This window comes from Simochromis diagramma, unplaced genomic scaffold (genome assembly GCF_900408965.1).
Source record: "Simochromis diagramma unplaced genomic scaffold, fSimDia1.1 OVJJ01000822.1, whole genome shotgun sequence".
In the NCBI taxonomy this organism is placed as follows: Eukaryota; Metazoa; Chordata; class Actinopteri; order Cichliformes; family Cichlidae; genus Simochromis; species Simochromis diagramma.
The window spans coordinates 6,661,813-6,675,742 of NW_024387520.1; the positions used below are offsets into that span (position 1 = coordinate 6,661,813).

The following is a 13,930-nucleotide window of genomic DNA, read 5'->3' on the forward strand; positions in this document are numbered from 1 at the left end:
TTTCATCTGACCACAGCGCTTTCTCCCAAATTTTCGCTGACAAACTGGAGAACTTCAGACGAGTCTGTACATGAGCCATGGGACATAAGGAGGGGGACATAAAAATGAGATACTCTTCATATTTGTTGCAAGTAAACAAACTTACAAACATAGCAAGGGATCAAATAATTATTTCCCCCACTGTAGCTCTACTGGTTATAGTTATCAAAAGTTTATCCATACAACAATCAATGTATGTTATGTCACAAACTGTAAATCCAGTGCCAAAATGCTGTTGTGAGAAGAGTAGCCTTTCATATGAGCAGTTGTATAAACTGTTCAACTTCTAGATCAGGCGATTAATCTTTTTGTTAAAGTACTCCTTTTATCCCCTGACGTGTCCGTCTGATCTAACAGGTTGTGCAAAACATATTTCGCCTCCAAACTGCATGTATCACATCAGGACAGAAACATGGAGCTAAAGCAGAGCAGGGCGGGGCAGTGCGCATGCGCCGTTCCTCATTGTGGCCCTCCTCTCCTTCGAGCTCGTCTGGGTTTCAGGGACCCGTTATAGGAGTGAATCAAGGTCTACGAGTGCGAGACAGAGGTACAACTTGTCGTTTTAGGCTGCTGTTTTTAGGCCGCACGCTGCGAACTTGACTTCATATATAGAGACATTTTCAGACAGAGGCATTGTTCTCTCAGGGCGTCGACTGGCCAACAAGCGGAGCATCCATTCATCCTTTCATTGGCAGCTGAGGTTTTCCAGTCTCGCTAGCTAGCGTTAGCCAAGAGGCAGGGGGCACCCGTGTCGGAGAGAGCTTCAAAATGTCGGGGTACCAAGGAAAGAAGAACATCCCACGAATTACAGTGAGTTTTGTTTCATTTTATCATATCTGTCCTGCAGTGGAGGTGTATAAAGGGTACGGTGAGCTTCACAGTTTAGACCAAAAGCTAGCCAGCGCTTATCCGCCGTATCCATCCATTTACACTGACGCTGTCAACAGCAGCAGCAGCAGCCCAGCTCCACATACCGACAGCCTGGGATGGTAACCAGCTAGTGTGCAAGCCTTTTAACAATTCCTCATTTGAAATCTGGGTCTTACAATTTTTTCTCTGTAATGAATACTCAGATCAGGTCATTTAGCTGCCATTATTAGCCCTTATTCTCTCAGAGCATCCTCAGCCTGAAGGGTGTAGTTAACAGGTTTAGACACAGATTCCCTCACTGTGTCGTTTTTCACCTTCTATCCTCCAGCATCCACCATGCCTGCCCTCTTCAGTGTGTTTTTTTTTTGTTGTCTTTCTTTCTTGTTTATGGATTTAAAAAAATCCTGATTCATATTCAGTCAAATATTGCTACAGATCCTGATTTGCTAATATACATTAATTTTGCTTTGATTTATGGTGCAGCTCTTCACCCAGACCACACATAATCATTAGGGGGAATGCAGCAGGCTTGCTGTGATAGTTAAAAGAAGTAAAACCTCACTCGCAAAGTAGGTCATTGCACAGCTCCCATCTAAACCCTATGCTTTCATCATGCAGCAAGAGGGCTGATTCTGCAGCATATAGACTCAGCAGCTTTATGTTTGATCACTTAATCACATCAAAATCTTTTATGTACTGGCTGTGTTTCATACAGATGGTTGTCAGGTCCTTCGCAGGTCGATCCAGGGTCATAAACACACGAGTCTGACATCCCAGACACGCCATGCAGACAGCAGCAACTCTACAGCCAGCCTTTCCCAGGCTTTCACACTCAGTACAACACCACCTATTAGTCTGGAGTGAATGAACTAGATAGTTTCACTCTGCAAAGCTTTAAACAAAATGCCAAGGTTAGTCTGAAAAGCAGTAGCTGAATTTGTTCAAAGCACACTAAAGCAGGAATAATAGCAGTCCTTTGAAGAATGTGCCTTAAGAGTTTCACAGCAACTTAACCTCTGCTAGCACCATATTGAGGTGCAGTTGTTTGTCGCACAGCTTGATTTTGATTGAGGCTGTGTGTTCTTTTATAGAGTTTGGCTCTTGTATAAGTCTTTTTTAATTTTTCTTTGTAATCTCTAACTGTGTCATATCCATCAATATCCAGAATTTGTCTGTTAATAGTTGATTCATGGTTATTACACAGTAATATTAAAAGAGACATGCCAACGACTTTTGTCTTTAATTAAAAAACAAAGCACAAAACTAAGATTAGGGTCAAACAAATGCTTTTTATTTAAAACAATGACTTAAAGTTATGGTATATCCTCTGATATAGTTTTCCTTTCAGACACACCAAAGTGAAACAGAGTACCCTTTTTGTGCATTTTAAGGATGCGTTGCCAGGAGGGAAGTTCCTTAGCGCCATCTGTTGGACAAACTATGCAAACAAATAATTGAAGGGTGTTTCTTTCATCTCCTCTTTGCTTTTTAACTCCAATATATCCGTGATTCTAAATGCCGAAACGATGGATCAGCAAATAGCTAATATTTCCGATAGTTTCGATTCTGGCTACCCAATATATTTGTGTGGTAATTGTCTGATAATTGATGCATAAAAGATGAAGATGTTGCTTTTTCTTATTTTGGAGTTTATGGTAATGATCAGCATCTGATATATGATTTAGATGTTGGCACATTCATTTTGGAAGTTGAGGACTACATTTGATATTGTATGTGTATACCGCAAGCTCAGTACACTAGCTGCTGACCACTCGGGCACAGAAAGGACACAGGTTAAATGACCCACTTATGTCAGCGCAGTGGTTTGTGAGATCATGTCAGCCATGCCCTGTACACTTAATGCTTCCTGCAGTCTGTAAAGCTGGACACACTGAGTGTTTCCTGCTGTGAGTTTTGCTGCAAAACGTTTTTTTATATCTTCGGAGACCCCAGAAAGCCTTTAGGAGAAGTAGGCCAGCCTGTTATGCTTTCCTTTCATCTCATTCAGGTGGAGGTAATTGTGTCACTGAAGAGCCTGCGCTAAGAATCTTTCCCTCTCTTCAAATGATGTGTCTGTTATGCATGAATAAGTCAACTAAATTAATCCTAGTCATCATTTAGACAGGTTGAGGATTGGTATGGATCAAGCCATGCTTTGCATGAGGCTTTGAGCAATCTGGGAAATATTCACAGCTTTAGCTTCGGTCACTCTTCTTTTCTAAAACTGTGTTTGTGGGTAAAAGATTTTCTGTTGAGTCATGGATCAAACTGCTGGCTGCTGGAAGTTAAAATAAAATATTTATTGCTTGGTTTAGCTAATGCTGAGAAAATGCTGTCTCATCCTTTCAGAGTGACCGCCTTCTGATCAAAGGGGCGAAGATAGTGAACGATGATCAGTCGTTTTTGGCTGATATCTACATGGAAGATGGAGTCATCAAGTAAGTCCTTCTTTTTCTGCTTTTGCTTTTTGTAACTTCATTCACTTCTTTATGCCTGATTTTTTTTCTTTTTGTTTGTCTCATTGAGGCAAATTGGAGACAATCTTATTGTTCCTGGTGGAGTTAAAATCATTGAGGCTCATGGAAGAATGGTGATGCCCGGGGGTATTGACGTGCACACCCGATTCCAGATGCCTGACCGAGGCATGGTGGCTGCGGATGATTTCTACCAGGGTACCAGGGCGGCCCTGGCTGGGGGGACAACCATGATCAGTATGTGACACATCAGACAGACTTGCTCGTGTATTTTCAGCCAGTTTACACATACAGCGATGTTGTTTTGGGGATTATGACATTGCAGATGTGAATGCCATCAAGCGTATGATTTAATTTAACAGTTTGCTTGTGCACATGAAATCCGACCTGCTTGTTTGTATTCTATAGTTGACCATGTGGTGCCGGAGCCTGGCGTCAGCCTGGTTGCTGCCTTCACACAGTGGAGAGAGTGGGCTGACAGCAAGTCTTGCTGTGACTATTCTCTGCATGTGGACATCACAGAGTGGAACAAAGGCAACCAGGAAGAGATGGAGACTTTAGTGAAGGACCATGGTATGTAGTCGGAGTTGTAGTCAGCTCATGTCTCCCACGTACGGCTCAAAATCTTAGACTTATCTGACTTTTTACTGGGGTGGTGAAATGTTGCCATTTCCCTGTTGTAAAAAGTGGTTCTCTGACTGCGTAGGAAAGAAAATCAACCTGCAATAACCTAAAATTTTTGCTGTGCAATTTTTTTTTATCCTTTTGGTTTTTTTACTTCCTCCCTTCGCTTTGGGTTTTTCCCTCTTTTGCTCTCTTTATTCCACCTTTTGGCTGTTTTCTCTCATAAGTTTTCTTCCTTCAGGTGTCAACTCTTTCCTGGTCTATTTGGCTTATAAGGATGTTTTCCAACTTTCTGACTCTCAGGTATGCTTGGCTGCTGGGATCTCTGCTGAGTCGTCTGTCACAGCACATGTTTTGTAGGCTTTTAGATGTCTTTGGTATAAATGACCCCCACCGCCCAATGAGCTCGACCACTTTTCTCCATGTTCTTGTAGATCTACGAGGTGTTCAGTGTCATCAGAGATCTCGGAGCCATCGCCCAGGTTCATGCTGAGAATGGAGACATCATTGCAGAGGTAACGTAGCCCCTTATAAAGTCAGTGATGTCAAACCAGATACTTCAGTATTTGATAATAATGTTTTTGTGGATGTTTTAGGAGCAGAGACGTATTCTAGAGCTGGGGATCACAGGGCCTGAAGGTCACGTGCTCAGCCGCCCCGAGGAGGTAAGACTGATGATGTCTAAGAGTGACAAGCGACAGCCTGAATATAGTGTGGAACAGAAGAATCACCTGTGTCTCACCTCATTATCCGCAGGTGGAGGCCGAGGCGGTCAATCGTGCTGTCACCATCGCCAATCAGACCAACTGTCCCCTCTACATCACCAAGGTGATGAGCAAGAGTGCTGCTGATGTCATTGCTCTGGCTAGAAAAAGGGGTAAGAAGAGAAACTTATAAAAATACTTTCTCTTTTTTTACTCTGCTTGTATTCCTGACACGTAGCGTTGACATCATCCTGTCTGCTCCTGCAGGTGCTGTGGTTTACGGAGAGCCCATCTCTGCTAGCTTGGGCACAGATGGTACTCATTACTGGAGTAAGAACTGGGCCAAGGCAGCAGCCTTTGTCACTTCTCCACCACTTAGTCCTGATCCAACCACCCCCGACTACCTCAACTCCCTGCTGTCATGGTAGGTGCTTTAAGCTAGGACATAAACAGCTGTAACACAGTGATTTGACAGATGTTACAGCTGTGTGCTGCATTTGAATTTTCAGCTGTATCTGTAATCACATTTATTATCGAACACCTGATGACAGCAGATAATCATAACATTTCCATGAGCAGCCTTAATAAAAATGTTACATTTCAAACATTTTCGGATGAATTAATCTAAAATGGCACATTACACATCACACACATGAAGGATATCTCGCTTTGTTTCTTATGTAGCGGGGACTTGCAGGTGACCGGAAGTGCTCACTGTACTTTCCAAACTTCTCAGCGTGCGGTAGGCAAAGATAACTTCTCCCTCATCCCAGAGGGAACCAACGGCACCGAGGAGAGGATGTCCCTAATCTGGGACAAATGTGTGGTGAGCTTAATGTGACCCACTTTTCACGCATTCCAGAAAATTTGGAACATAAAGCAAAATCCCCGGCAAACCTCGCCGCATGTTTACACTCACTGAAATTAAGCGATCTGTTGTCGTGTCACTAAAGGTGACCGGAAAGATGGATGAAAACCAGTTTGTGGCAGTGACCAGCACTAACGCGGCCAAGATCTTCAACCTGTACCCCCGCAAAGGCCGCATCGCCGTGGGGTCCGATGCCGACCTTGTGTTGTGGGACCCAGACGTCACTAAGATCATCTCAGCTAAGAGCCACAACCTGGTCAGATATTTACATAGCTTGTTACGACTCTTGATTCCCAATATATTTAGTCATTTGTGTGTCTTATACATAATGTGACCTAATTCTTAAGCTCAAATGCTCTTTGCATGCTGAGCCTGGTCTGTGTTAGCAAGTGAGGTACTAATATGGTATTAACAGGCAGGAGTGACAAAAGATAGAGAATAAAAAGGAATCTGAGTGAAAAATAAGCTTCAAATATATCCTCTGTTTTATTATGCAAATTTTAAATTTAAAGAATGACTTGTTGCACTGTTCACTATACTAAATGGCATCTTGTTAACTGTTTACCCCTTGAAGCCGACTTGACTTAAAGCTCTCAGCTGAGGGGTTTCTGTCATATTTCAGTTGTGCTTATAGACTGGGTGTACATCAGAAGTAACTCTTGGAAAAACCCGGAAACCACATTTTTATTGATATATACTAAAACTCATCATTAAGGTACAGAGGAGGTCATCAAATGGTCGCTTTTTTGAGGGAAAGGATTAAAGCAGGCAAAAAAAAAAAAAAAGATATGATTCAATATAAGATATCAGGGAAATTTACTTTTGCTTCTGTACCTCAGATATTTATTTAGGACTTTTAAGAGATTTCTGCTAATCTTTTAAAACCATAAAACTTCTTCGTGTTCCAGGCTGTGGAGTACAACATCTTCGAGGGGACAGAAGTGCGTGGAGGTCCTCTGGTGGTGATCAGCCAGGGCAAGATTGTGTTGGAGGAGGGCAGCCTTCACACCACGGAGGGCTGTGGGCGCTACATCAGCCGTAAACCCTTCCCGGACCACGTTTACAAGAGGATAAAAGCTCGCAGCAGGGTGAGTCCTGTGCGTGTATCTAAGGAGCAGCCACAGCTGCGGAGACCTCATTCTTATAATACGAATGACCGTGTTATTATGTTTAGCTCACAGAGCTGCGAGGAGTCCCGAGGGGTCTGTACGACGGGCCAGTTTGCGAGGTGACTGTGACTCCCAAGGTGATGTCCACAGTTTCCTCGGTGAAGACTTCCCCTGCCAAGCAGCAGCAGCAGCAACAACAGCAGTTTACTCACCAGCCTGTGCGCAACCTTCACCAGTCTGGCTTCAGTCTGTCTGGTGAGTCAGAACACCTGCCAGTTTGCCTTTTTTCACAGCTGGCCATTTAGATTGTCTAATATTTTATTCAAAAATATTTTTAGGCGCCCAAATTGATGACAACGTTCCTCGTCGCACCACTCAACGCATCGTGGCTCCTCCCGGTGGAAAAGCTAACATCACCAGCCTCGGCTAAGCACTTTTTCTCCACATAGCCAGGGAGGGGGGTCGCAGGGCCACACGGGACCAGAGGCTGCTCTTACAAATGTCACATCAAGTCCCTTTGCTGATCACCTCCGACTCCCCTATGCAGCCCACACCATTTATTAATATTCACACATACCACCACCTCATGCAAAGAAAAAAGAAAGCACTATTCCATTTCGCTTCACCGTCTCGAGATAGTTAAATACCGAGGAAGGATCAAGTGAATTGAAGCAGCTCTTTTTTTAATGCTGTTTTCACGGCCAGTTTGATTATTGATGAAATTAATTTGTTTACATTTTTTTTGTATATTTTCAGCTGCATGTGATTGTTTATTTGCCCTCTTGGCTCAATAAGCTGACCCAAAAGTCACCCCAAGGAATATTTTAGCAACAGGAACCTTTGGCGGTTGTTCTTCTTGCGCTGTTCGTTTTCCACGTATTAGAATGTTTTGGTGGTTCTCAGACATCAGCCATCTTTAGCTGAAAGCAGAGCCTCTGTTGCCACCGCTAACAATGCTGTTTCTACTGTTATGAGACTGTTTGTTCAGAAATGAGAAATTAGATAGTAGAATATTGTTTTTCAATAACACCTCAAGTCTGCAGTATTTGAATTTATGCTTGGTTTTAAGTTTAAGCCATGTATTGAGCTGAGCAATTCACCTATGTCTTCCTTTAGTGATATAGTTGCACTCTGTTTCCATTTTTTTTTAAAATATTGTCTTTTTGATGTTTTATGTTTTAACATCTTTAAGTCATTTTGGAAAACGCTGACTGCACTGAAAGGAAAAGAAAAGGGTATTTTTAGGGTTAAACCACTCATTTAGCTTCACCCCGGGGGAGAAATTGCTAGTGTTCTGCCTGAGAAACACACTCTTCCCTCATTTCTTCCTCGCGTTTTTTCCCCTCATGTTGGTTGATAGGTTGTCTGGGCGAAAAGCTTCCAATAATAGCAACACTGGATGTGGTTAAGGATATAGTCAGTCGAAGAAGCTCGATTGGAAGGTTTGCCCACAACCTCTCTGCACCTGGTGCTATAAATATATATATATAAAAATATATATGACCATTGCTGTATATGTGCAGATGATGTCACAGCAGTCGTGTAAGCTTTGTAATAACAGCAGCCGGGGTCGAGTCACCAGTTACCCAGTTTTAACAGAACACGTTTTGCACCTGTAACAATCCAAATGGTTGAAACTGTATGTGAGCTTGCAACTTTTTATTTGTAACAGATTTGTCTGTATGTTTTAGGATATGTGTTGAAATACTTGCCTGCCTGTTCTGTAAAGATATTGATAGCACACTGTATCTATGAAGGCTCTTTAAAGATGTGAAACGATGAGTTGTTTTTTGAGACCTGATGAAAAAAAGAAATGCTTCTGTATGTACATGAAACCCCCCACACAGTGTGCTGATGATGTGTCCACTGTTCTCGGTGTTAGTGTTGTGAATGAATTACCGGGTATATCGTTTTCCTTCCTCTCTATCTATCTGCCTGACGTTGTCAACACCAGATTCACTCAAGCTAGTAACCGTATCGGTCACACAGCGTTGTGCAGCCATACTGTAAACACTGGATTTTTTCCCCCCTCCTCATTGCCTTGTCAAAGTGTAGGTTTTGTATGCCAAGCTATAATGTGAAGTGATTTACATTTGGGAAACTTTCTTGATAATGGTCATTGGGTTGTAATGTTGAGCACTGTTGTTTGCCCTTCTCCACCTAGTGTGATACTACTGCTCATGTATGTTTTGTAGGATACCAGAGTTTGGGAGGAAATCATCGATCCTGTCAGCATTTGGTTGTGTTGACTTCAGTGGATTAAAATAATAAAAATAAAACCTGTGGTACTGACTTCTTTCTTTTTTCTAATAAATAAAAGATGTTTGACACCAGGAAAATACAAAACACACTGTTGTGTAGACCAAGTCCTTGGGACCCTCATGGTTCAAAAAGTGTTTTGATCATAGTTACAGTCTTGGATAATTATCCAAGAATTATTTGAGATTCTTGAGTTCAGACATTTAATTCCACTCTCCCAGCGATTTAAAGAATATGAGCTTTCAATATTCATTCAGATGTTTTCTAGAATGGGGTTAATTTTCTTTTGTCATTAGACAGTTTTTCTTATGTACATTTTCAAGATGTTCAGCTAGTTTGTTCTTCTGTGTGAATTTCAGTTCTGCACTTTGGCTGTCAGGTGAATGACTCGGTGTATTTCACATCATTAAACATGTTTTCCAAAGATTCAGCAATTATAAAAATTCAGCTCAAACCATTCAGCTATTAGCATTTACACTGCATTTTCTACAGGAAATGCATTCTCTAGCGTTATTTACCAGTTTCACTTACTGTTGTTGACATGTTAAGAGTTAGAAAAGTTGAAATTCTATTATAAATATTAACATCAGTATGTTATGTTAACAACACTTGTGAAGGTATTTAGAGAACCGTAAGAGACTCTTATAAACATCTGAAAGAAAATCATCTTTAATCATAGATGGAGACTTGTGCAAAAAATATTATTTTTAATTAATTATATTTTTTAATTTGATTTCAGTTTCTCTGTCAGTCAGTTTCTTTCGGTCTGACACAGCAACTGCACAGAATTTTTAATTTTTGGAAGAAGTCTTTTTTTTGTCTTCTGTTTGATTTTAAGGTCTTCAGACTCCTCTGTCTCAGCTGTCTCAGACATGGATGCAGTTTCAGCACAAAGTTCCTCACAGGGAACATTAGGCACTGGCAAACTTTCAGAAAGGAGTTCCTCACTGGGAAGAACATTCAACACTGGCACATTTTCAGAGGGAAGTTTATCAACTGGTGGAACATCGGGCGTTGAAGGACTGTCTGAAGGAGGTTCTTCATTTGGAAGAACATCAAACATTGGAAGACTTGAAGGGGGCTTAAAGATATTGGATACGTGATTCTTTGCTACACCAGCAATCGTCTTGAGCAGCACTGGTGCAAAGTTTGCAATGTTGTTAAGTAGAATTTCTTGAGGGTATTCTTCTCTGATTTCTCTCAGAATGCTCTGGACCATGTCATCTCTGATGGTGCAGGAGAAGATGACCTGGCTTTCCGTGCTGTGACAGTCTTGGAGACGCAATCCAGAGTTGCCTTGGTGAGGCTAACTCTGTGAGGCCATGTTCAAGAGGGGGCGAGGAGGACGCTCCCAGAAGCCCTGCAGGACGCAGGAAACTACCTCTATCACCACTTCCTGTGCAGTGAGCAGTTTGGTGTTTTGTGGTTCCTGCTGCTTGTCTTTAAGGATTTAAATGGAATCGTTCATCATGCTGAGGAGTTTAAGTGTTCTGTAGAATAAGGCTATTTAAATATCTTTTAAACATATTTAAAGCACCACAGAAATATTTAAAGACTGTAGCTGGACTGTTAATTGTATGTCAGATGTGACCCACTGAAATTAAGGAGGTATAGCCTCTGGAAATTTAAGGAGCATCCGGGCTATGTCCCTTATTTTATTAATATTGTTCACTGCCCATACCTGAAACAGAAAACACATTTACAGTGCAGTTTTGTTTAGCGGTTATGTAACAAATAAAAATCTCCAAATTACTTGTGAGTTTTCTAGACTTACCAGTTTCAGAAGAGGTTTGGCGTCGTCTCCTTCAAAGTCTTTTAATTCAAACTCCCAAAGCCTTCAAAAGAAAACAAAAAAGAGGTTTTCTGACAGCATTTACGCTTCATCACAAACAGACTTTCAGGTGTCACAGTAACTTAATCTCCTGTTTTAATTTTTATGTGTTTTCCCGACTATAAAATTACACCATGTGTTTAAAAAAAAGCATAAATAAAACCTGGCTGCTCGTTTGATCATCGAGGACTCCAGCGGTGTGGCTCAAGTAGTGTTTATCTTTTGGGAAAATCAGGCCGTTGTGATTTAGGTGAATTTCACAACGTCTCACACACTCATCTGTGTTTTCCAGCCGTCTTTGTCATAGTTTAACAGCATAATCAGATATGATGTTATATGGCAATAAAATAGCTCATGTAGTGAATAAGGGGTAACACCCTTTAAGGAGGATAAGCAATGCTTCACTTACTCTTAGTTAGGGTGTCGTTGATTCGAAAGCTGCACAGCACTTTGTCAACATTTCGGGCGTGAAGGAATCCACTTCCTCTCACCACCACTTGGAAGGACTCTGACAAGCTGAAGAGAAACACATTATGTCACCTCATCTATAAAATATTATTGAAAATAAATGTAGTTATTTCCTCTTCTTTGGTCCAAAGTAATCCCAAGCAGCAGTTTACATACACTCGTGTTGAGCATGAATGTCGTGGAAATTTGGAGCTTTTAATAATTTCTTTCAACAGCTCTTTTTCCAGGGGAAATTAGTTTAAAACAAGAACTGGGTGTGCAAGTTGGATTTTTTCTAATCCACACAGGGTCACAGTGTGGATTCCCCTCAGATGAGAGGAAAATGGCGTTCAGGAAAATCCAAGAGTTCCATGAACTGGAAACCACACGACAAAAATTCCCTTCACTGTCCCAGTAAAGGGAATTTCACATCGCTTATTATTATTTAAGATGTAATGAAAACATTGCGTCACTTACCCATTTTCACTGGGTGATGACATGATAAAAAAATGATGTCATCCCCCATTTGTCCAATGCTATTCGGCCTCTCTGCATGTCCAGACTTCTCAACCTGAGTTGTCCCTCTGAGATATTCTGTCTAATCTCGACCATCCTGGTTGCTCTGACTTTGCCTCATGTCTTTTTGTCAGTGTTACCATCTCCAATCCATACACCATAGAAGGTCTCACTACCATCTTGTAAACCTTTCCTTTCACTCTTTCTGCTATCCTTCTGTCACAAATCTTCTGTAGTGCTCTTTCTCAGCGTGAAGCCATGCTGCTGCTCGCTAATTGTCACATTTTTCCCGTATCTCCACAGTACGGCTCATCAGCTTTATCCCTCTGTAGTTACTACAGCTCTGTGGAATCCAATCCACCCACCACAATAATACTAAACACCCCCAACAGTTTATCCATGCCTCAAGTATCCTGTGTTGATCTTGAAATTGTTAATTAATGACTTGCTACACTAAGAATTCTGTACATGTGTTATAATTCATCCAACTACAGCAGCCTGTATTATAACAAAATGTATTTTCATTGTTTTCATTGTCTTACACATTTGTATATATTATACAAATTATATAATATTATATTTTCCTTAAGCCTAGTAAAGACCATTTAATTTAAATACTAATGATTATAGAGCACACTATAGTTATGGGAAAACATTTGCACTGTTGCAAACAAATAGTTGCTTTGCAATTTGACAGAAAAACTGATTAAATAATAAACTCTGATTAGACTTAGCACTCAAGCTGAGGCCAAAAACCAGTGTGTACAACGGTTCACCTGTCTCTGCTGCAGGAAATTAGATTATGAGTCACCGCTGGGTTCTGACTGACGCTATTTCGTTGTGTGGGGAATAATCGATTGAGTATTTCACATGCAAAGATGGCTGCAACTGCCTTCCTTTGCAGACGAACAGCAGGGGTCCCAACTGTGTGAGTGTTAATAAAGACTTCTAATAAAGTCAAACAGCTGGATGCAACAAAAACACCTCAGGGTAACATTTTGTCAAACTAGGATTAGGCTACAGTCACTGGTGAGTCTCAGTAAACAGCCTTTTGCAGGCAGGGCTGTGCCAGCACTGGCAAATCAGGCGTCTTTAATTTAATTAATTACATTTAATTAAAATTAATTTTTTAGTTTAGTTGAGTTTTTTTTTTGTATTATCTGGTGTCTATTGTGTCTGATGCTAAGACTAAAATATGCTGTATGACCCAAACATTAATTCATTATGGACTGGCTTTAATCATTTATTAATATTATTTTTATTTATTTATTTATTTAACTCAGTGTGAGATTTATTTCAGCAGTGTAAGAAGGCAAAAGATTGTGACACGGAGAGAGTTGGCAAACCTGCCTTACATTTGGTGTGAAAATAAACACTGTCCATCTTCTGTTCATATGAATATTATTAGAATGTGACTTTGAGGGCTCTTTAATAACAGGGGCGAAATTTTCTAGATAATTAATTAATATTAATAACAATGATTTGTAATTAACGTGAATATTTCTCACTCTATTATAATTAAAAATGGTTTTTCCTTCAGCTTGTTTTTATCTTGTTACTTTTACTTAAGTAAATCTCCTGATTAAAATATCCTGAAATAAATTAACTGTAATTGATTCACTGGGACTAGTGCTTTTATATATTGTACCATCGTTTCCGGAGACTTTTTTAAGGATGTGCAAGTCTGTAACAATCCTTTGCAAAAGGATCTATGTGGACGTGCATGCAGAGAGGCAGTGAGACACTAGGTGGAGCCACAGGGTTGTGGTTCTCACTCTCCTTCTATGTTCCAGCTCCTCAGTCGCTTCTTCCCACAGGGATGCTTCCAGCAAAAATGAACCGAACATGACATCTCCGTCACACCGAATGCTCACATCAGTTAAAAACTTCTGTGATTATGTAGAGTGAAGCCCCTGGCTGTTTGACAGTTGTCCAATTAGGACTTAGCATGATGAGCGCACTGATTAAACCGGAGAGGGGAATCCTATTATGTCAACATCTTCACCCACTGATGAAAGCTTTAGAAAGGAAGAAGAAGAAGAAAAAAACACATCAGGGAGTTTACAAAGCTAAACCCTCTTGGGGAAGTGCAACCATGAGTCATCAGCAGCACTTGCTTTGCTGTCAATCCAGTGAAACAGACAGTGCTATTATAAGACCACAATCCCTCCCAGAATTGATTTGTCATG

The 13,930-nt window shown here is 40.9% G+C and overlaps 1 protein-coding gene across 1 annotated transcript; it reads left to right on the forward strand.

The window, feature by feature from the left end:
• Window positions 1-489: 489 nt before the first annotated feature.
• Window positions 490-8,956, forward strand: dpysl2a (dihydropyrimidinase like 2a). Its single transcript, XM_040018976.1, has 15 exons — window positions 490-586; window positions 685-849; window positions 3,259-3,347; window positions 3,436-3,620; window positions 3,792-3,956; window positions 4,249-4,310; window positions 4,442-4,522; window positions 4,604-4,672; window positions 4,764-4,884; window positions 4,979-5,135; window positions 5,396-5,537; window positions 5,665-5,835; window positions 6,488-6,667; window positions 6,754-6,943; window positions 7,027-8,956. The coding sequence occupies exons 2-15, from the start codon at window positions 808-810 to the stop codon at window positions 7,116-7,118; spliced, it is 1,746 nt and encodes a 581-aa protein (XP_039874910.1). The 5' UTR covers window positions 490-586; window positions 685-807; the 3' UTR covers window positions 7,119-8,956.
• The last annotated feature ends 4,974 nt before the right edge of the window (window positions 8,957-13,930 follow it).